This window comes from Haliotis cracherodii, unplaced genomic scaffold (genome assembly GCF_022045235.1).
Source record: "Haliotis cracherodii isolate W230 unplaced genomic scaffold, xgHalCrac1.p SCAF_2, whole genome shotgun sequence".
Lineage (NCBI taxonomy): Eukaryota > Metazoa > Mollusca > Gastropoda > Lepetellida > Haliotidae > Haliotis > Haliotis cracherodii.
This window is the reverse complement of record NW_027266275.1, coordinates 64,796,837-64,821,171: the sequence shown is the minus strand read 5'-3', so window position 1 is coordinate 64,821,171 and position 24,335 is coordinate 64,796,837. Positions and strand designations below refer to the sequence as shown.

The 24,335-nt window shown below is 38.2% G+C and overlaps 1 protein-coding gene across 1 annotated transcript; it reads right to left on the bottom strand.

Moving 5' to 3' along the window:
• Nucleotides 1-896: 896 nt before the first annotated feature.
• LOC139468361 (myosin heavy chain, striated muscle-like) lies at nt 897-14,042 on the bottom strand. Its single transcript, XM_071250275.1, has 32 exons — nt 13,845-14,042; nt 13,513-13,656; nt 13,163-13,319; nt 12,659-12,686; nt 12,380-12,485; nt 11,614-11,706; nt 11,320-11,383; nt 10,981-11,079; nt 10,759-10,862; nt 9,757-10,158; nt 9,428-9,598; nt 8,775-9,078; nt 8,608-8,684; nt 8,377-8,464; nt 8,047-8,164; nt 7,657-7,914; nt 6,987-7,452; nt 6,457-6,812; nt 6,232-6,322; nt 5,948-6,091; nt 5,422-5,588; nt 5,177-5,255; nt 4,704-4,949; nt 4,370-4,566; nt 3,838-3,970; nt 3,415-3,631; nt 3,018-3,258; nt 2,484-2,676; nt 2,065-2,325; nt 1,508-1,747; nt 1,170-1,370; nt 897-1,043 (listed from the first exon to the last, which is right to left on the bottom strand). Exons 1-32 carry the CDS (start codon nt 14,040-14,042, stop codon nt 897-899), a joined length of 5,790 nt encoding a protein of 1,929 aa, XP_071106376.1.
• Between the last annotated feature and the right edge of the window lie 10,293 nt (nt 14,043-24,335).

Below are 24,335 nucleotides of genomic sequence, written 5' to 3'. Positions count from 1 at the left end.
GTCGATGATTGATGAGCAGACACCTGAACTGTCACAGGCCACACCTTTATTAAAAACATGAAAAGGTTTGGAAAATATCTGTTGACAATGAGTTGGCGTTGCCGAGCTTTGCAAATCCTGCAATCGACCGAAATCTGCACGACTGTTTACGAATTTCATTGCGCGATTTTGATTGGACTATGCATAGACTCGTTAGTCCAGCCAAAATGTAACTCCATAATACCAGCCTAGTTCGGCAAGGGTGGAAACTGGACTTTTATAGTCAGTTAACTCTCTTGCCTCGGGAAGATGTTGTGAACATTGCAATACCCATTTCGTGAGTCGTGTGCAAATGTTCGTGTATGTTGTGATTAAGTATTTGCAAATTGTGGATGTCATTCTTCATATGAGGGGCGGTCGGGTAGCCTAGTGGTTAACTCGTCACGCCGAAGACCCGAGTTCGATTCCCGGCATAGGTACAATGTGTGAAGCCCATTTGTCGTGTCCCCCGCCGTGATATTGCTGGAACATTGCTAAAAGCGGCGTAAAACCTCACTCACTTACTCACGCTTCATATGAAGTATCAGATAGCACAAATTGATAGAATCTCGCTAGAAGCACATTTCACAATAAATAACCATATGCGACTTGGAACATATTTTTATTCCACAAAGACCTCCTTCTCACACAATGAATAAGTTATATAAATATTGAATTTGAAATACTTTTCGTACATGGCAGAATATAGTCATGACACCTGTAATACATCTGTGACAGGTTTCAAATTGTGCAAACTAGTTGTTATCGAACCACACTGAGTCAGATTTTCTCAGCCATTGCTTTTGTATAAATATCAAGAAACTCTGAGCTATAAGGCAAAGACAGGTTCATCAGGACACTCGGGTACAAATTTTGATTTAGCTGCGAGCCATTGAAACAGAGCTTCGGTTCTTGGCTCTAAGTTTCTGAAGAGTTCCTTCAGCGGCGTCGGCTCTCTCCTCAGCGTCCTCCAGATCCTGTTGTACCTTGCGGAACTTGCCCAAATTCATGGCTGCAATTTCCTCCTGTAAATTGTACAAGTTCGAAAATATCATTTCATTTGTATACTAATGGATGATTTCAGTCATGTTTATTGTCTTGCAGCTTCTTGTAATACGTATTGAGAAATGATGGCTTGAAGCTGTACTTACCGCTTCCTCGACCTGCATCTTGTATATCTTCAGTTTAGCATTCAGTTTGTCGACAGTTTCTTGGAGTCTATCATGCGTCTTCCTGTCCTCGTCAGCCTGGAAGGCAATCTCTTTTAGACGGCGATCAGCAAGACGAGAATTCTTCTGGGTCTCCATATGGCGGTGCTGCTCGTTCTCAAGCTCAGATTCCAGTTCACGAATCTGAATAAGCCAACAAAACATGTAATGAGTGTCAAATATTCAACCTGATTTTCGATTTATACCTTTCACAAAACTTTACGTCGTATGTCTTATATATAATGGAGACGTGACGTGATCAGAAGGATTGCTTTGAATACCTTCTGTTCGAGTTTCTGTATCATCTTCCGTCCTCCTTTGAGTCCCATGGCCTCGGATTCGTCAATTCTCATCTGAAGCTCCTTTACTTGGCTCTCAGCGTGTTTCTTGGCCTTCTCAAGCTGTCTGCTGTGGTCCTGTTCGATGCGGAGCTCATCAGACAGGCGGGTGCAATCAGCAACAGCATGCTTACAATTCTCCTCAGATGTCTTGAGCTGATTGTTCATGTCATCTAGGTCAGACTGTTGGAAGAAAAGTAGATGCTAACTTCCACATTTTTTGGCAGTTCCTGATATATCCCTGTACATTACACTGGCTAACGACAGTAAGTCCTCAATGCGGCAATCGTGTTGTACACTTTACCCATCCTTTTCATAATGTTCTTAAAATTCATCGTGACCAGATACTGGTTGAAGGAAGGACAATACCATTGTGTGACATGGTTTTAATGTAGGAGGAGTATTGATGAAACCATCAGTAATGTAAACGAATTGTTTTAACATCATTGTTCTATTTTTCTCGTAAAATGGAATCAATCCTAATGCGATAATTAACTCACCATCATAGCGGCGATTTCGTTATCAAACTTCCTCTTCTGGCTGGAGATGGAAGTCATCTGGACCGTAAGCTCATTCACCCGGTCTGTGGCGTCGTTCAACTCACTTTCAGCGGCCTTGCGGCTGCGTTCAGATGATTCGAGAGACGTACGCATTTCCTCATTCTCTCCCTTAAGCATGTTACAGCGTCGTTCAAGTGTCTGGCAGGCGTCGCGAGACTCTTCACTTGACCTCTGGAAGTCGTCTACCTTGATGCACAGCTCCTAAAATCACAAATAACATACATGTACACAAAGTCTAATTTCTTTTTCTGCTTAAATAATGTGTCTCACATGGGACATATACATCTCCATGTTAACCAGTACAATACTATTTTCCTTCAAATGCAATATTGCATCTTCAATATAAACCTAAAATATACCTTTATTTCAACTTGGCATTTCTTTCCAATTTTCTCAGCATCTACTCGAGCACGACCTGCAGCATCTAGAGATATTTCAAGCTCGTTGATATCCTGTTCCATCTTCTTCTTCATTTTTATTGCTTCGGTCTTTCCTTTAGTCTCGGCCTCCAGACTGGCCTGGAGGGACTCGAGGGCTCTTTGGTGGTTGCGTCTGAAAAAATATGTATCAACGGATCAAGATTTGAAAAAAATATAGTTTGCCCCTGTGGGGTAGGATACGATCACCGTTATACAAACATCTGATATCATCATTGTGTGATTATAATTTATAATACAGACTTATTTTATACATGTGTAAGCGATATTGTACAATGTTTTTATCAGGAATTTCTTATGATTAAGGAATGGATATTTTCGCTAAGTCGAATTATCTTTGCTATGAAAATAGACATGTGATGTGATACAATCCATTTAAATTGCTAACACGGACTATTGTTGTATTTTCTCTAGTAGTGGACAGTTGCACGATTTAACAGTATTTGAATCACTAACCGAGTGTTCTCAAAGTCCTCTTCCTTCTCTGCAATACGTCTGTCGATGTCAGCTCTGACCTGAGCAAGTTCCATGGTTATCTTCGTCACCTTGGCCTCTTCCTGTTCCAGAGAGGACTCAGTCTCCTCCAGGGCTGTCTGGAGTTCCTCCTTCTCCATCTGGAGACGTTTGCATGCCTTCTCAATGTCATGAACACCGCGACCTCCATCAGTCAATTGCCCAGTGAGTTCATGGATTTCATCTGATAAATATAGCATAATATGATTACCAAGTCAGACAAAATAGTGGGGCGCTCAAACTTGATATAAGAATATTAATGTATTGTATCATGCATGTTACTTTTATTCAGTTAATCATTTACAGAAATATATCGATCACATTTCAATAATTTACTAACCAGAAAGGTTCTTGTTCTCTCTTGTTAAAGCCTCAACTTGACCCTGATATTCCTCAGCTTGGCCCTTGAGGCGGAATATTTCAGTCGAGTACGAACGTGTCTCCTTCTGACATCCCTCAAGCTCAGTTTGTAGGGAGGTAACCTTCACCTGCCATTCTTGAACAGTCTTATCAAATAACTTCTGCTTCTTGTCCATAGTGGTGCAAGTGGAGTTGGCCTGAAATGACACCTCACATTTATTATATTTTCCCACATATAATTGTTTTATGAAATGTCAAACTACAAGGTAATATGCGCTGATACTTATGAATTATCGCTTATAAAAATACGTTTATATTCTTATTTTCAGAAATAAATATTCAAAAAATATATAAGTTTTATTTTTCTTTAATGTCAGTGCCATACTGATATAGAAACACGTACCCTCTCAACATCAACCATGAGGTCCTCCAACTCTCCCTGCAGTCTACACTTCACTTTCTCCAGTGAATGACACTTGCTGTAGGCTGATTCCATGTTCTGTTCAGCTTCAGTTAGTTTAGCCTGGAGACGGCGCCTGTACATGAAAGCATCATATATGTTATATGGAGGAACGTTCTTGGTACAGATATAAAATTGCTCACAACATTTGTACAGAGTGACTGAAGGAGTGGGTTATTTTAACGTCACTTTGAATTAGCATTTCAGTTATATCATGGCGTGTCAGCTAGATGTGGGAGGAAAAGTACGAAGTGATGCAGGTCACTGACGGTCAACCTCTTTCTTGAAAACTATGGTGTTGACAAAATGTTGACTTTATCAGAGACAAAATAGTGTTACAATTCAATGTTTCATTTCATTGATGTCAGTACATTTACTTAATTTAAGGAAGCTCCAAAGGCAATTGTATTATTTTGAAAATTATTTTGAGTGTACGTAAGTATTTATACAAGATGTATATGTATATATGGGTTACCTTGACTCTTCTAATTCGTCCATTCTAGTGATGCCTTCGGTCTCATACTTAGACTTCCACTGCTGAACTTCATTGTTGGCCTTCGTAAGTTGACGTTGAAGAGAATTTGTCTTCTCCTGCTCTTCCTCCAGCTGATCACGGACGTTTTCCATGTCAGCATTTAGGTTACGTAGCTCAGTTTGGAGTTTCATGCGAATCTACAAATCACGTCAAATGTTTTGATGAATCGTGATTCATTCTTAGAAAAGAAATCACGTATTTTAAAGATTTTCATTTATTTATCAGCCTGAATATTAAACTTACAAAAATATAAGTATTTTATATACTGGCTTACTCTTGTTTCCTCTTCAAGACTACTCTTGGCTTCTTCAAGGTGACTGGACAAAGTGGACTTTTCTTTTGTCAAGTGATTGATGTCATGTTCAACCTCCTCAAGCTGGCGAGTGAGGTCCCCACATTCTGTTTGTAGCTTCATTTTAGAGGACTGGAACTCTGTGATCTGTCGCGACCCTTCTTCTATTCTCACATTTAACTCGCTGATCTGGCTCTCCATCTGTTTGGTCATCTTTTCAGAACAACCCTTGAAACAAAAAAGCACGAAGGCATTTAACAACGCCAATTCATGGTTGCCACGGGTTTATTCCTGTTACAGATATGGACAAATTAGTATATGTTATTAGATCACTATGCCCTTAGTAATTGAATGGCCCACCTGATTTCATATACCATTAACCATAGATCGGGGGAATCTATTGCATCTTTATTACTAAACGTGTACATATTGTTACAGTTATCCGAATAACTCACCCTATTCTTTTTCACATGTTCAAGCTGAGCTTGAAGGTCATCAATTTCTTCCTTCATTGTCTGCTTCTCCTTGTCAAGTCTGGGAAGAATAGTATGATACGTCTTTAAAATAAAATTGCTGTACCTTAACCTTGACGATGTAATTACAAAGGCAAGATAATTTTAGAAGTTGTCTGGACAAACTCAATAAGGAAATGTCATGCAATAGTGATGTATTACAAATATTTTAGAAATATTAAACTTACTTGTTCTTGTGTTTTGTTAGTTGGTCCAGCTGGTCATTGAGCTCGTTCAAAGCATCTTGGTTCTTCTTACGAAGGATGGTAACCTGTGATTCGTGGTTCATAGTATTCTCTTCCAAGTCGCGACGAAGCTTGATGAGTTCCTGCTCCCGTCTCTTATTTAACTCAACCTGTAGATAAGTTTCAATCATTCTTTGTCATCAAAAGATTACCATTATTTCACAATATTCTTCCTTATTAAAGACTGCAACAACTTTGGACACGACAATATCCATGAAATTGAAAATACATTACATTAGCTTTGTTTGAACGTTGTTTACCATTTCTCGTTATTATTGAATTGGCCCGTGAAGATCCGGGGTGGAACAGTTCTTCAGCAACTCATGCTTGCCGTAAAAGGCTATTATGCTTGTTGTAAGAGGCGACTAACGGGATCGGGTGGTAGCTGACTTGGTTGATGCATGTCATCGATCCCAATTGCGTGGATTTCAGCTCATATGGATGCATTCGTCACAGAAACAGCACTTACCTGGGCAGCTGTAGCACCTCCAGCTTCATCAAGACGTTCAGACAGTTCCTCCAATTCACGTTCAAGTTCCATTCTCTGCTTTTCAACCTTGTTTCTAGATTGTCTCTCAGCTTCAAATTCTTCTTCAATTTCCTCAATGTGAGCCTACCGAAGACAACACGTTTTACATATCATATTTGAGTTAATGCTACCAAACAATTAAATCAGAACTATCAAAAGTACAAGGGACATAGGGTTCTTTTCAGTGCTTTCAAATATGTAAATGTGTTAGGAATTTTAAATACCTGAAGTTCCTTGATTTTCCTTTGGAGTTTACCAACAAGACCTTGTTCTTCCTCAACTTGGGCATTGAGCGATGATATGTCTTTGTCTTTCCTGAAAAGTAAACCAAACAATGTCATATAATATCGTGATTGTGGTGTTTCATTCACATATGTCATAAAACAAAAAAATAGATCTCTTTGATGCTAAATTTAGTATTCATAATGTTTGATGTTGTGAATGCATACCTTTTGATCGTGTCCTCCATTTCCCGTTTAATGCGCTCTAGTTCTTCAACAGCTTCTTGGGTTATCTTCAGATCCTGTTCCAACTTTCTCTTGACCTTTTCCACATCTCCTCGCATCTTTTTCTCACGTTGAAGGGTCTCTTCCATATCATCCAGCGAGTGCTCCAGTTTAGTCTTGAGTTTAGTAAGGTGGTTCACCTTGTCCTCTTCAGCTTGAAGAGCATCAGATGTTTTCTGGTTTTGAGATTCAATGTCCTTTTTGTTCTTTGTCAGTTTCGCCAAGGCTTCGTCCTTCTGGGCAATCTCTTCTTCTAGAGTCCTGATTTGGTTTTCTTTAGTTTTGGTTTCCTGTTCAGACTAAAACAAAAAAACATTCATTTCGTGATATATTAATGATAATCGTAAATAATTTTTAGACCTAACATGCTGTTATTATGCCTCATTGGCCAACATGAAATTAAAATCAATATTTGTTGTCTGCTTTATAAAGTTGTTACAATCGTCAGGAATTACTACTGAAGGTTGTATAACCTTATCAAGACAGCTCTCAAGTTCTTCAATATCTTTCTTCAGCTCGTTGTTTTCGGTTTCCATTTGTTTCTTCTTCTCAACAGCATCAGCATTTACATCTTCCTCATCCAAGAGACGCTCCTCCAGTTCCTTCAGTTGAGTTTCAAAGTCATTTTTCTGCTTCAGTAGCTGCTCAACTCTTTCTTCGCAGTCATCAATTGTATCTTGCTTGGTCTGGACCTCAAGGAACAGATCATTTTTGGCCTGCATCAAGGTTACATTCTGTTCCTCGAGTTCCTTTGATCTGGACGTGACCTTCTGAAGCTCTTCTTTTGTTTTGACCAGTGCTTCCTCCTTCTGTTTCATTTCATCTTCAGCAGCTGCAATACTGAGAAGTGGCTTGACCTTGGTGTAGAATCTCCACCAGCACCAGTTCCTCATAGCCAGCCATTTGCGGATATTCTTCTGAATCATTTCCAGGGCAACTCTGAAAACAATAATTTCAATTAATCACTATTTTTATTTTATATTGATCTGTTTACATATAATTAACAGACATAAGAGTATGGTGTGTACTTTGATGATGACATCGGAACCTGATTTATGATTATTACACTACACATGATAGCCATTAGTATCATTTGTGTCGGGAGTGTTATCAAACCATTTAAACTCAAACAGTGTATCTTACCTCTTGTCATGAAGATTCTTAAGGTATTTCCTCATCAAGTAGCCACGGATGTGAGCCTGAAAGAGAGCCACGATGGTGGACAGACGCTCGTCACGAAGTTCCTCAAGGTAACCGAGGACACCGGCCTTGAAAAACACTTTGGTATTTCCTAGACGGTAATCATCTGGGTTCATCTTCAGCTCCTCAAGAATCTTGCCTGAGACAACCTTACCCTCAACAAAACCTTGAGGAATTGCATTTGGGGCAAGGATAGAATATCTGTTGATGTGAAAAAACATATTTGATAACATTGATGGATAGATTAAAAGGATTAAAAGGATAATTCTATTTTAATGAGTGATCACTTCAGATATTATCATTTTGTAATGTTCAATGTTTTCTATACATTACCTCTGTTTGAATTCAGAGTACACAACTCTGCTGGGGAAGCCCTTTCTGCAGATACGGATACCCTCAAGCACACCATTACACTGAAGCTGATGGAGCACGAGACCAGCATCAATCAGGCCTGGAAATTATAATTAAATTTGTTCTATTGGTTTCCTGACATGTCCAACAAATTTAACATCACATGTCTCAAACTTGTATTAAACGATGTAAGCAACGTTAAGCGATTTCTTATGATTATGGAGAGGGTTTTGTTGTTTTTATGGCTATAAATAGAACATAATTGATATGACACCTGAAACTACATATGAAAGCAGATACATATATATTTACCGGGTGTCTTGGTTTCGTTGGGGATTATACAACGCACAAAGTGAGGATGAGTTGTATACAAGTTTTTCATGAGCTTGTTCAAAGATTCCTGAAAACAAACAAATATTGAAATCAAATACATACAAACATCATTTTACCATAGTCAGTTTTGGTAACTTGTTTTTAATCTGTCCATGAACGTACAAGTATTCATCTGTATATGGAGGTGATAGTACTTAGGAATAATTGTACCCTGTGAGTGGCAGAGATGGTCTGGAAGGCAGAGCTCTTCTTCTTCTTCTTGCCACCTCCAGAAGCTGCTGCAGCATCTAAACACAAGAATAGAACATATGTTACACTTGAGAAGAAGGCGGAATTCAATGTAAACAATGATATTAAAATACGATTACTGCACAAACCTCCTTCAGCTGGGGTGAAGAGCAACTGCACAAGTGGTTCTTTAGACTGCTTCAGGAGATCAACAATGGTCTCGTTGACAGGGTCCTTGTTCTTCTCAAGCCAACCTCCAATGTTGTAGGGAACAGTTCCAGCGTAGTGCTTCAGGGCGAAGTCGCCGTGTTGGCCACCCTTCATTGACTTGTTGGGCTTGAGGAAGTTGGGTGATTTGCCCATGTGGTTCTCAGTCAGTTTGTCCTTGAAAGTCTTGTCAGATGCCTTTGGGAACATGCACTCTTCTTCCAGGATGGAAAGAATACCCAACGGCTGAAACATGGCAAATAGGATTTTCTGTTCTCTTTCTCTTAAACTCCCATATAACACATTTGAAGATGCTTCGATTCTTGATTTAATATGGAAAATTGTTCTGTTTTAATCTACAGGAGAGAAAGGTAATATCATCTTACGCTGATGTCTCGATAATGCAATTTGAAGACTTGAATACGCCTGCTTATCGTTCACAGTGTGTTCAACACAATTGTTTTAATCCCATTACATTTTAATTAGAATTAATTCAATTAGAATGATTGTATGCATATTACGGGTAGTGTGAACACCTTAGAATTGCATTTAGTATTTTCGTTAAAATGAAGTGGTGACGAAGTCATGGCTGTACCTTCTCAATGAGCTCAATACAGGCCTGCAAATCCATGCCGAAGTCGATGAACTCCCATTGGATGCCTTCTTTTTTATATTCTTCTTGCTCCAGCACAAACATGTGGTGGTTGAAGAACTGCTGCAGACGCTCGTTGGTGTAGTTGATACACAGCTGCTCAAAGCTGTTGAACTGTTTATAAGAAAATAAATTTAAAATATTACTTACAAAGCCAGTATATTTTAAACAATATTTAATTACAAACAGGCACGAAAACATGACCGCTCACTGAATTATTTCGGTTGATTCATATTGAAAATGAATATTCAAATGTAGATGTTTTAACTTACATCAAAGATTTCAAACCCAGCAATATCTAGCACACCAATGAAGAACTGCCTTGGTTTCTTGGTGTCCAGGGAGTGGTTGACTCTCTTGACCAGCCAGTTGAACACACGATCATACAGGGACTTGGACAAAGCACCAACAGAATAGAGAACCTGATCCTTGGTTCGTCCTTGGGTGACGTAATCCATGGCCACTTTGATTTTGGGTTTACACAGAGCCTTCAGGAAGTCACCACAGTTGACACCCAACAGGAAGGAAACCTTCTCAGCCTCAGCAGTTCCTTCCGGCTCAGCCTGTTCACCCTTCTGCTTGAACTGCATCTCACCCATGTGGAGGATAGAGCCAGTGCATTTGTAGGCGCTAGTTTTCTCCTCCGGAGTGAATCCCAGGACATCAAAGGCTTCCTACAGAATATATATCAGTATACATATAAAGAGTATTCACATCGTATATGAGTGAGTGAGTTGGGTTTAACGCCGCTTTTAACAGTATTACAGTTATATCGCGGCGTATCAGCTTAATGTAGAAGGAAAGCCCGAAGTGATGCAGGTCTCAGACGCTTACCACTTCGGTGAAACCCACGAGCACGGGTATGGTGCTGACAAACCAAGAAACAAAATCGGGATTCGAACCCACAATCATAGGTTTCTGGCGTGCCCAAGGGACGCAACACTGTACAGCGAATCGCGGCGCCTTAGACGACTGGGCCACCCGTGTTCCCAAGATCGTATATGAAGTCAAGCATGAGCAGACAATAACTGAAGAGTAAAGTAGAAAGAATAAAAACCTTTTATGGTGTGTTTCCATACAATTCAGGTATTTTAAGAGTTCAGCGTGTTAAAACATATTCTCACACACCTTACCGGTGTCATTCCCCGATAACTATAATACCATCGTTGCAAAAAAAGACTGAATTCATTTCCTCTTGCACTCTAACATGTAGCAAAATTGCGCCAATCCTTACACCCATTTGTGTGACAATATGTATTTATCATGTTTCTTACGTCAGTCATCTTCATCTCCTCAACATCGTCGATGCCGTTAACTGTAAGAACTCCCTGGTTGATAAAGGTGTACAGACCAGCATCAGATTTGGCCACAATCGTCTCTGTAAAATAGAAAACGACAACTTTATTCATAGAACTAGTTTTAATTCCTATTGTGTATCATGGTATTGATATTAAAAAAAGCCATGACAGTAAACATGTGTGTATTAGTGAGCTTACCTAGTACTGATGGGACAGCATTTGATAGCATCTGGTAGAAAATGTGGTAATTTCTCTCCACAGATTGCTGGTAGGTGACACGGGACTTCTCCAATAGGTCTGTAAAATATTATATGTATGATGTACAATGTCATCACACTTGACATTACACATGGTGTACAGTGTCAGTATCTCCAGGCGGAAGGTAGAAAACACGTTTTGGTAGAAAATATCAAGATAAGCTTCAACTTAGTACTCCTTGTTTTGCAAGACATTTTTTTTATAATATAATGTTCAATATATAGTTGTTTTTCTTTTTACGATTACTTTACAAATGACAATGTGACAAACACTACTTACATGTTTCAATGTCAGCTCCGGCGATTTTTCCGGACGTGGCGAAATGGATCCTCACAAACTTTCCCTGTCAAAGGCATATTCGTGTTCATTTACAAATGATTATTACCGTATATGTTAACAGTACTGTATAGCGTCAACAGTGGCTTTGCGTTTAAAATCTTGACAGAAATATTTACTAAATACAGACTTTGACAGATAATGACTGTGCTATATCGGATATAGACTACAACAGATACCAGTATAAACAGAGATAATGCAGGTTCAAAACATTCTTTCTAATTTCTGTAAACTTACGAATCTGGAGGAGTTGTTGTTACGGGATGTCTTGGCGTTACCGTAGGCCTCAAGAACGGGATTGGCTTGCACGATTTGATCCTCGAGTGACCCCTGGAAATTACACAGTTTTCTCTCTTAGAAATTGGTGGTTGTTTTATTTTTGAAGTCAAAAGTTCTCACTGTAAGCTTGTATCATAACAACGTAGTTTTCCACAAAATAATGGGCCATGGGTGGCCAAGTTTGTATCGCCGTGATTATCATCATTGTTTTTTCAAAACAACTGGTACTCGTGGTAGAAGAGGTGCACTTTTACTAACTACTGTTCAAAGCTACTGTAAATGATATGATAATGTTATTAATTAATATGACTTCTGTGTGTAGCGAGGGACACGGGCGCCGTGATTCGCTGTGCAGGGTTGGGCACGCCAGAAACCTATGATTGTGGGTTCGAATCCCGGTTCGCCCCGATTATGTTTCTAGGTTTGTCAGCACCATGCCCGTGCTCGTGGGTTTCACCGAAGTAGAAAACGTCTAAGACCCGCATCACTTCGGGCTTTCCTCCCACATTAAGCTGACACGCCGTGATATAACTGAAATACTGTTGAAAGCGGCGTTAAACCCAACTCACTCACTCACTCACTCTGTGTGTAGCGCTATACTATTTAAAGAATTTTGTTTCTCACTGGGTGTTTCTGGGATTATTTTGTAAATATTGAAAGACGTGATCTTCAATGTCCTGGATATGTTATTTAGGTAGATTTTCTCAGGCTTTTAAAATCTCACCTTCTTTTCCTCTTGTTCTCCCTCTCCTTTGGAGGCGGCAGCGACAAAGGCGAAGTAGGCGATGACCTTCTTGGTGTTCTCAGTCTTTCCGGCTCCCGATTCGCCACTGATTGTCACAAAATTGTGTGTAAATATGATCACATCATACCTAACCATCAACTAGTAATTTTAGTAATTGGTAGCATCATTTCTTCCTGCATTTATTTAATTCATTTATTTAATGATATATGATCTTTATAAAGTGTTGGGATAAGTAAATGTCTCGGGCGTGTCACTTACGTGATCAGCATAGACTGGTTCTCGCGATCTGTAAATATGAATGGACATGCATTATCAAGTAAACAATAATTGTACAAATATATAGACGTCAACAATAAATTAGAACACGTCCCGTGGCGATTTGGGGACGGGGTGGGTCCTCAGTCCCCCGTATTTGTCGTTACAGCCAACTTAACAGGGAATCTGGGGATTACGAAGAGTGATATTGACGATTGAGTGTTATATTATCCCGATGGCTTGAATCGTTTCTCATTCTTGAAACAAATGGTTTGTCTCATCCAGACTCAAGCATGTACAGGCCTACGTGATAGAGCTGGAATATTGCTAACTTGGGCACAAAACAGCATGCACCTATTCACTCATTTGTACAAACTGTTTTATTGACGACATTATGTCATGGCCATAACGATGCATGGAAATGCACACATTAGCGGTTAGGAGTGTATTGAGCTGCGGTTTACAATAAACCGTTCATAGATTAATGTTATACGCGGGAAACATTACCTTGCACCATGAACTGGTAGGCGTTGTCAGAGATGGAGAACAAGTGAGGAGGCATCTCGGTCTTCCTCTTGCCTCTGTATTTGGCAACGATGGACGGGGTGTAGATTGGCAGACGGCGGTATGGGTTGATGGCGATGCAGAACAGACCGGAATAGGTCTGTGGGAAAAGTCTCATGTAAATACGAGGTATTTTCGGAAGATTATATTCAACTATTTTGAATTGGAAGTTTACACGAAATTATCAAATATACTTTGATTGACGTCGGGAAATCCCTTGCTCGTTTTCTTATCTTTTTTGCATCTATGAAAAAGAAAAATTTCCGACAGTTGCGTAAAACATTCGTACTTACATAAATCAAACCAGATGTGTATCTGGCCCTGAGATTGTACAGGACTGCAGCTTCGTTGAGGTAGGTCATGTTGGCGATATCCTCGATCTTCTCAAATTTGGGAGGGTTCATCGATTGAACTTCGTCTTTTTTGAACGTCTTAGTCTGAAGAAACAAACAATTTAGAGGATTGTATTTAATTATGCACATTTGTTAATTAAACTTTCATAAATGTCGTGGAACAACGAATCTTCTGAGAAGCGACACTTCTTTGTTTTCGGGTATTCACATTTCACAATCAGCTGTACGTAACAATACGTGCAGCTGAAATACCAGTATCTTCTTTGTAATACCTCATTTGTCTCAAGGATGAGGACAGTCACTTCTTCGCCCTTCGTGCTCTTAAGTTCTGCAGCGCGGAAGCCTTGTTCGGCGTCAGGGGCCCAGCAAGATTTCTTGGCATCAAAGGTCTGCTTCTGCTCTTTCAGCAGCTTCTTGCGGTCCACGGCAAGATACTGCATCTCAGGGTCGGTTGGGTCGTAAGATGCCATATTGACTCAGTTGGCAAACAGTCGATTGTAATAATTGTCAATTCAGCTCTGTAATGAAAAAAAAAGGAATTCTCATCTGTTTTTAAAAATACGTTAATAAGTTGGCAAAAGCTAGTTGTAATATAGGTTGGTTGGTTGGTTTGTTGTTTAACGCCGCACTCAGCAATATTCCAGCTATATGACGGCGGTTGTAATATAGGAAGATCCCAAAAGTGTCCCATCTCACCAACACCATCGATGGGTTAGACGTAAATATCACTAAATCAAACGTAAGACATTCCGTTGTTAGCTATAAGCAACATAACAGTACTTACTACTTGAGCTGTTCTGGTTTCTCTAGTGAAGCATCGGCTATAAGTACCCGCTTTCAAGAGTGGCCATTATGTAACCTGGCTTCCTATTGGTTTAGCGACATGTCTGTGGCCAATGAGAAAGCATGTTGGGATTACGGGTTATGTTTCCCCAGATGTACAGTTAATTGCTACCACTGAGTTTGTTGCAGAGGTGTATGTAATGTTGGCTGTTGTCGCTACAGGGAATCTAGGTCCTGTTTTACCAAAGAGCTATTGAATGATGAGACGTCATGATCTTGCTCATACTGTCATGATACGTATATTTGGTACATGTTTAAATGGAATACTGCATGTATGACATGTTATGATGCATGTGATTGTGAATGTGTACGTCATTCAGCCTCAGTGATTAATCATTTCTTCAGAAACGGTCTGTTGGTATCTTTCTTACCCGTGTTGATGGGTTAAACCATCGCTGTAAAGTCACCCTACGTTAAATTGAAACGCCATAAAATAAATATAAGTGGTATTGAATCCAACTCACTATCTCTCAAGAACCTTTACAAACGTCATAATTTCAAGTTGTTGTTTTTTCATATTTTGGACACGAACGTTGAGAAATCAATTCTTTGTCTTTCATGAGTGTCTTGTGTGTAATCTGAACTCAAAACAAACGTAATAGTTTCATCTGTCATCACCATAGTTACTTTCCCCTTTGATAATAGCCCAAAATAATTTTGATGAAAATATGACAACAATTAATGTTTTGGAAGTATGAGTTTACAGATATACATTTTTCAAGACGTTCACTGTTGGTATAGTTTAATCAAAATTAAGTGGGTTCATTTAATATATATATTTTACATATAACATATAGTTGATTCCACTATAGATCCATCTATCAGCATATTTGCATATATATACATATATATCCCTGATGCAAATATGCTGATCAGCATTAGTGGAATCACGACTTGTATAGGTTATATACATCCGTGGTGGAATCTGAAATATATATCACTGTTTAGTCTCTACCAATATCACGAAGAAAATTAACAGTAATTCCCTGTACCGATAACGGTAAGGTATTGTTTACTTTAGAATTGCGATAAAAAATAAACTGGATTTGTAACTTTCCTTTGATAGTGTACTGTGTTCGCGAGATATTTAGTTGACAGGGGAGTAATTGTGTTAAGCTCATGTATTCAATATTAGCGTCCATGAAGGTCTATGGGTGGCAAATTTACTACAAACAATGTTTCACTCTGCTCATGTCTCAGTGAAACCATTATACACGACATGCATTCTGTCAGATGTTGTAAATATATTTTCACAGCTGTGCCAATGATATATATGTTATCAGTAACGCGCTAGTAATTAATAAACTTTATAAGTTATGGGAGATTTGATGCATGATCGCAAATACTTGAACTTTATGAAAAAAACATGATTTCATGTATGATTGAATGTGTATTATATATGTTCATCATAGTTGTCTCATAAAACATGCTTTGAAATAATAATTCATATTTGTTGATGAGTATAGCTGAAAAATATTTCATCAAACTTCATAACCTGATTTACAAATGTCTTTGCAATTACATCGTCTGAAATGTCATCATTTTATATAGATTACCATAATATGTCTAAATAGCCAATGATAGCAGCCAAAAGTGTACATGTACATTCTCGCACGGCATTGTTACCACCGATACATCGTGTAATCGATGTGGAATATTGCACCCTGCTGTTTTACATAGGGTAGCTGAATGCACTTGAATAACACACTGCTATTCCATATGCCTATCAGCTGGACGTGAACACTTGCCCCCTGTCGTTTTTGTCTCTGGCCGAACTAATTCGTCGCGTGGCGAGTGTTGCATGGACGTAATAACACACGGAGCTTAAAATATGTAAGAGGATACTTATAATGAATCGTTAGAGAGCTTTTATATGGACAGGGTTTATGTACTTGAGAAAAAAAATTACGAAATAAGACCGCGTTCGATTGTATGCATATTACGGGCAGTGTGAACACCTGAACATTGCATTTAGTATTTTCGTTAAAAGATGGCATCTGTTTCTCTTTGACAACAGTTTTACTCGTCTATTGCATGGGATGAATTACAACACAAGCTTTATTGTGCATTAGACCTTAGCATATTTCATGGAATTCCATCTATTCTTCGTAAGTGTGCCATTGTTTTCGTTGTATTACGTTGATGTCAAATAACAGAAGATGTGTCGCAGGTGTTGTTTCAACAATATCTGTCTATGCTATTAAAAAAACAACAAGATAGTCAGGACTATCGCATGACTAGGAGCTCGAGTGTATATCTGTGATGTTTCGTATCTACACTAATAGTTTACAGGTTCTTTGCAATATTTCTGGTGCATACAATGTAGTATTTATGGTGTATAAAATGCCGTATTTATGGTGTATTCAATGTAGTATTTTCGGTGTGTACAAAGCCAATCGATAATCCAGTCAGCTGATTCGTTAATCTCCATCAGGTCTCTGATTGACCACTAAACAACACAGATTATCCTCATTAGATGGCTGATTGAACACTAAATAAACAAGGATCACCATCGAATAGGTGTCTTATCAACCTCCAATAAACAAGGACTGACACTAAATAAAGATGATCACCCTCGATCAGATCTCTGATTGACCACTAAATAAACAAAAATCGCCCTCGACCAGGTCTCCCACTGACCACTAAATAAACAAGACATTTCCAAGGATAAGATATAAGAATGAACAACTTCTTTATTTACAATAAGGAGCGACGTTTCGGTGTTGGTCCTAACACGGTAATCAAGCAAGTGGTAAGGATAAGATATTTGGATGAACGTCACTCCTAATTGTAAGAAAGATGAGATGACAAAATTCCTCGGTCTCCCGCTATGGCAATGCATATGTATATCGTCTGTTTAATCATTGCATATTGTATGAAAGTTTATTTTCTGCCAATTCATGTATATGTAATTAAATGCGTGTTAATTGTCAATCACCGAGATCCAAACATGTATCTATAGGTTGTAAATTGAAAAAGCGTATTCCTGTTTCTTCTCACGATACACAACATTGTGAGATTCAGATTAATTTATTTACTAATAGAAACCACCTACGGTGGTACAAGAGTACAATATATAATCAACATTAGATAAATATACATAGAACAATTTAAGACTATATTAAAATATGCATACTATGTTTAAATTATCATCAGGATGAAGGGCTTTGGAACTCATTCATGAGTTAAGAGGTAAATTTACATAAATTTCGCAGAGTGTGTAGTGATGTTGTTCGGGAAAAGTGTTGCCAATTTATGGGTAATGGGGGTCTTATGATAATATTTGAGCATGTGTGGAGATCTTTAGAGAGCAACGAATTCACTTTTAAATAAATAATTATATTCATCAGCTACTACAGGGGAAGTTACATAGTTGGCATGTTCCTTCTTCTCCAGTGAGTTATTTTTTTAATGTACCGGTTTCTAGCGGAAATATATGATTGCAAGTTCCAAATTTGAAAAGGGGAATAGATATGTTTGGTATTTTTCATAGGAGAGCTCAGTGTTGATTTACCAATATCGATTGCCTTTAGAACTAGATATGATTTTGCAGTGCCATTCTTGAAGAAACTGGTCCTTTATAGTATCTTCGATACGTTTTTTGAGCCACTTAGTTGTAACTGAATAAGAATTATCCATCTCATTACATAAACCACAACGCATTGGTATATTGGTCATACATTCTAACCACTTATTGTTATTTCCATTACTTCTTGAATCATGATGTACATAATGATAAACGAAGTGTCAAGCTTGTGATTACTAGCTGCTGTATAATGCCCCAAGTTTATCATTGTTTCCTTAAAGGGGCACTGATCTAACGCAATTCCCCGGACTGGTTGTTGCCTTTGTTATTGTTTTTTCTCCCGTGAGTACCCGGATGATACGCAACGCAACTGAGCGTGACCAGAGACTGGGCTACCGTCTGCAAGGACAGCTAAATAAACTTGGGGGCTGGAGGCAATATTTGTTTTACGCATTTTTGCATAAACACTGATTGGTTAACTGTGATCTATAAAGATTTCGACAAAGGGCGCATGTTAATTAATTTCTTCAGCCTAAACAAACAGACAGAAAGAACGGCGGAGCTCATCGGAAGCGTCATTTGGAAATACCCCAGATGGTTATAGTTTAATACAAAAAAGTATCCATGCAGTGAAAGCAATTTCGGATTTCGGATTGCGTCTATCATACGATTAATACTCCCTTGTTGTAATCCACGTTTTCTCGTATAACCCTACACTTGTGTATTCGTCGTCATTCACTTGATGTTCAGTTAATGAATTTATTACAGGTACAATTAGTGGTAGCACCACTTAGATTACCTGACAAAGGTTCCCATTTGGCATTTATTGTGTCTGGGGTAATTATTCAATCTAAATCCAGGTTTGAAGTGAGGTGAAATGTGTGTTATGTAATATGCACGTGGCAAGCCCAGCAAGAGATGAATGATCAGTTGATTTACTTTTTTTTTTGTAAATCAACGGATCGTTCCTAGTCATCAAAGGATTAACAGAAAATACGTTGATTGATTAATCACTGTTATCTTGCACAGTGGATATGTCAAAAGTGAGTGTTTACATGTCTAGGTTTACTAAAACAAAGGGAATACACTCATATCATGGCGTGAAGTGCCGATGTAAAAACAACATACTTTGTTCAAAGGGTTAACTGATAATACGTTGATTGGTTGATCATTGTTATCAATCACTCAATCGATTTTTTAGGAACCGTGGACGTTATGAAAATAGTTGTCACGTGGGCTTTCTCAGCCGACCCTTGAGACTTGACACCTATGTGAAACACCTGAAACAATCCAAGTGATCAGTTGAGAAACGAACACTGGTTATAATATCCCGAAACGATATATACCTTTTTAAATATTTGATTGTTACAGAGACACGTGACATCGAATATGTTTCTTTGTACAGCTGCAGACGAGTGGGATATTGTTCCTTTGTGTGGATATTCACGGATACATTCCTCGAAAAAGGAAGCTGCCTAACATTTATACACATAAATTTGGTAGATTGTAATTATGGTATTTGCATTTTGTTTTCCTTCATTTGAACCGATTCGTTCTTGTTTCTCTACGTCTTGGTTGTGAAATTCTTCAATGCGCGATAGACGTTGTTTTCACCGGTCTTTTCCTTTGTAAGCGTGTATATACCACCGTCATTTTGTGAAATGTGATTCACTCAGGCAATCTATAAAATGTGTAAATATGTCAGTCATTTTGACTAAATAATCTGTCCAGATTGATTAAGACGATCAAAAGGGCCGACAAACATCACAAAAGATTATTATGTAGGATTAGAAGCCAAACAACATAGAAATGTACTTTTCAACGTAACATTTTCAGTCTCTTGGTGATGACATTAAACATCAAAATGTTTGGAATTCGTTATCATAATAATACAGATGGAAATGTTTTTCAGTCACTTTGTAAAATAACTGAATATTTAGACGTTTAAAAATTTGTTACACATTTTGACAGAAAAAAATATACACACTATATAAAAAGCAATGCTCAGGTGAAATATCTACTTTGTGTTGCAAGTCGAAATAGTGTAAACGAATATCGCAAAATTACCAAGCAAGTGACTTATCAAAACTTCGTCACCATTACCGATGCTACCCACAAAGATACCTACATTTCCTTATTATGTCGAAAACTGTATTTCATTTTGTTGATCAATGTGACCATGCGCCCTTATTACTACCAATAAAAGTGACTAATGCGCTTACGAATGGCGCAGCAGAGGTCGCGAACTAGTCTAGATTTCTGCTATACATCCGGGTACTCACTGGGAAAAAACAATAACAAAGGCAACAACCAGTCCCGGGGAATTGCGTTAGATCAGTGCCCCTTTAAACGAAGTGGCATTCTTCCAAATTCGACATGAAGTTTGGGGTACTGTTCCTAAGCCTTGTTGACATTTTAAAATTTAAGTTGCAATGTCTCAATGATTCCGAAATTTTCATTTCCCAATATTTCGCAGCCACATTGGAGAATTGGTCTTACCAATACATCAACACAGTTGTCAACACAGGATAAGAACAAAAGAAGTTGAGGTTCGGTGCGAATAACAATAACCACGGAAGTAGTTGTGTGAGGCGGAGTATCTCTCTGAAAGAAATACCAACCGTTTCTCCATTGAAAAACATTTTTAATATTTTTAAAAATACAAAATCGTCAATAATAAATCGTTGTTAAAAATCAGGATCAAGACAATATTTGACAACGGGATGACTGTCACGGTAATTTTATTACGTCAAAAGAGAAACACGTGCCTAATTATGATATGTACCTGAAGAAAAAGAATGTTTGTTCTCATGAATCACATACGTGACACACAGAAATAGACAACAACGAGTAAACATTCATCAGTAGAGCATACAAAGCCACATGTTTCATAATTCGATATCTTTATAAGAAAGGGGTTATAACTAAATGGAGTATGAGCTTCCAACTTTTCAACGTTTGGACACCTACAACTCTCAAAGCAAAGGGCTTTTTTAGGAGACTGCAACTATATGCTTGACTCTAAAATGCCTATCAAATGCTTCATGTAAAAATGAAATTCAACTCCGTTTGTACAATAAAAAACCAAACATTAGGCCATCTGCCAGTTTAGTCGAAAGCTGATGATTAATCTTTATGAGCCATATGTGGGCAAGACACTGAACCATGGAGACTGGCAATTGTCATTTGTGTATCACAGTGGCAATATACTCGATTAGTTCATGTTGACCAAGTTTTATGTAGACGCTCAAGGAGATAGCACACGCTACTGTTCACAGAACGATTCGGTCCACGGTCTGCTGCCCAGTAGAGGTCTAGACGCTGTAATTAGTGCCACGTGCGGAACTGTGACATTGTAATGAGGGTAATCAACACATGATTAATTGGTATTCAACATACTACTGGTATTTTACATAGTACTGGTAGCCAACATAGTACTGGTATTCCACACAGTACTGGTACTCCACACAGTATTGGTATTGGGTTATTCACGTTGCTAAATTGCTTTTTTCGATATGTACAATCGATATATTATTTATATAGATCATATTGTTGTATTCTCTGTCAATTCTTTCCCTTTGTCCGGGTGCCAGGACATTCTAGACATACAGGCATACGTATAAATATCTATAGCCCATTTTGCCACAGATTACTCTTTAAGATATGGAGCCAAGATCACATAAGTCCCCGACAAATTAGCCTCGGTCAGCTCCTCACAGTGATAGTTCGTTCCATATATGTACGGAAGGTGGTGGGATAGCCTAGTGGTTAAAGCGTTCGCTCGTCTCGCCGAAGACGGGTTCGATTCCCCACATGGGTACAATGTGTGAAGTCCATTTCCGTGATATTGCTGGAATAGTGCTTAAAGCGGCGTAAAACCATACTCACTCACTCACCCATATTCTTGCTATATGTACAATACAGGAAATGTGACACGCACCATGATAGACGCGTACATGCGTTGCTCTTTTTTAGGTGACAAAAACATGCAGTCTGTGGTTACTATCACTCATCGCACCTGTCTCTCTAATCACAAATGTAAGTTCGTATGTAGAACACTCCAACAGAGAAACAAGGAAATTAAAGTAACTGAACATGTAATACATACACTGATGGAAATGAATAAGAGAACACCTAGTTTTAGACACAGTAAAATGATATGCTATCATGGGTTCCCAGTCTTGTCTACCAAATATGCTTTGGAAACAACGCACACAAACGCATCTCAACATTTGATTCTGACATGTGTTGAATTTGTATTCGCGCTATTTCAAATGTACTGACTGTAAAGCTTCTTTCCTGATATTTTTCATTCTATCCTTTTTCGTTTCCACCAGTATATATAAATAGCAAATCATTTTTACGTACATGTGTATAATGATATAGCCTCATAATATAAGTCTTCATGGTGTAGCTTGCATATATGTAGTGATGTACATTTTGCCATGTTAATATGGTATGTATACCCATGATGCCGCTTAAAGAAACCATCTGTCTGTATTTAGCTCCGTGTTTCAATTTATCAAAGCTGATACCCTAATTTTGCACCAAAAGAGTCAAAGAGAGACATGTACAGACGTACACAGAGATAACGATGAATAATTATGTTTAATTTGGAAGCATTAACACGCACCTGCATCAGCTTAAACATCGCATTCAGAAGCTGAAATTCTCAACATAATTCTGATTAAATGCCCTATATTATTATTACTATGAAACCTCTTTTTGCTGCACTGCAAGTTCTGTGGAAATTTGACATTCTGATTGAATTCTGGCGTCGACCTCGACATTGTTGCATAACTATATATGAGAAAATTACAGCGTGTTTATGTTTTATTTCAAATAAACATTTGGTGTATAAATACATTACCTTAAAAAAATATAGTTTACTTTACTGTTTGAAATTGTCAATGATCACAGTAGCCAACCACGATTAAAACAACACAGTTGCTGGTAATTTAATAATTGATGCTTTGTTTTCCAGTTTTCTTTTCAGTCCAGTATCTAAAATGCATATGTGTATCTTAAGTAGAATAATATAAATAGGTCAACGCATCATCATCCATGTCCCTAATTGCAATCGACAGATCGCGAGGACGATTATAATATTGTCTCCGATTGATTTTAGTAAACGTTAAATGTTTTTACTCTTACAAATCCATAACAGGGCCGTTCAGCTGATTTGAGGAATGTAACAGCTAGCGGCTCCTACGCCAAGTTAACTAACTGTCGATAATATTCATTTTTATGGAATGAATTAAAAAGAAAAAATATCTCTCCTGCCTATGAAGATCTAGTAAAGCAATAGGCTTTCAGTTACTACCCAATCTGCTCGTCACAAGTTTTTAATTCTTCTGCTTACTGTACATCTGGTGCCATTACCTCTGTGCTTCATTTATCGATGAAATATTTAAAGCAGTACGAAAAAAGAAAAGAAAAAAGAAACAATATGTCCATGCATGACATGCTGTCATCATGTCACATATTAATACTTTATGTGTACATGCTTATTCTTTAGTATGTTTTTCGTGCCACCGCCGGCGGTTTGGAGAGAATAAACTGTTTCTGTTTCTAATTACCTGTGTGTAATTTGTTATTCTTACTGTACATCTGGTTACATTCAGTTATCTGTGTGCTTCTAATGGGAAAATATCTAATAAACTGGCAGGAACCTTTATGGAAAAATAATGCTCATACTTGAACACGCAAACTCCTTATAGGTTTGTAAAGACTGTTTGTGCAGTGAAAACTATGTCAAGAGCTGTATGCCCCGGAGTTACCGTTCTGCCTTTGCTAAATTAAATGTGGTATTGCGTGTGCGTGCGTGCGTGCGTGCGTGCGTGCGTGCGTGCGTGTGTGTGTGTGTGTGTCCGACCAAAAATGGTCTACGAGACAATAGAATACAAACATATTCATAATAAAAGCACAAAAATGCTAAAATATGTAATACAATACAATCATTATAAAATTTGAAAAATATTCTATTGTACAGTGAAATTTCTGCGATTAAACATTAAAGTAGCAGCAGCTTTAAAGCTGAAAAGTGAACTTCATCCTCCACTTGGTGGTCACAGAATTTGCAAGTAGGATGAAGTAAGTAAGTGAGTTTTCGGACGTGAAAAGCGACCGAGTTCAAAGACAAAGACAAGTAAGTTTACTGGACTTATCATTCGAAGTTTGTCATTCATTCATTTCGAAGATGTGATGAAATAGTGTTTTGAATATTTTAATCAAATGGCATTTATTAACAGAACTTGAACCAAAGGAATCACGAAAACAGTGCCTCGGTTGCAGCGGTGTGCTTTTTTGCTCATTTTCCGTACTCGGCGGATCATATGTGTTTGTCTATTCACCCGTGAAACCCGTGAAGATCCGGCTTAGAATATTTTTTCAG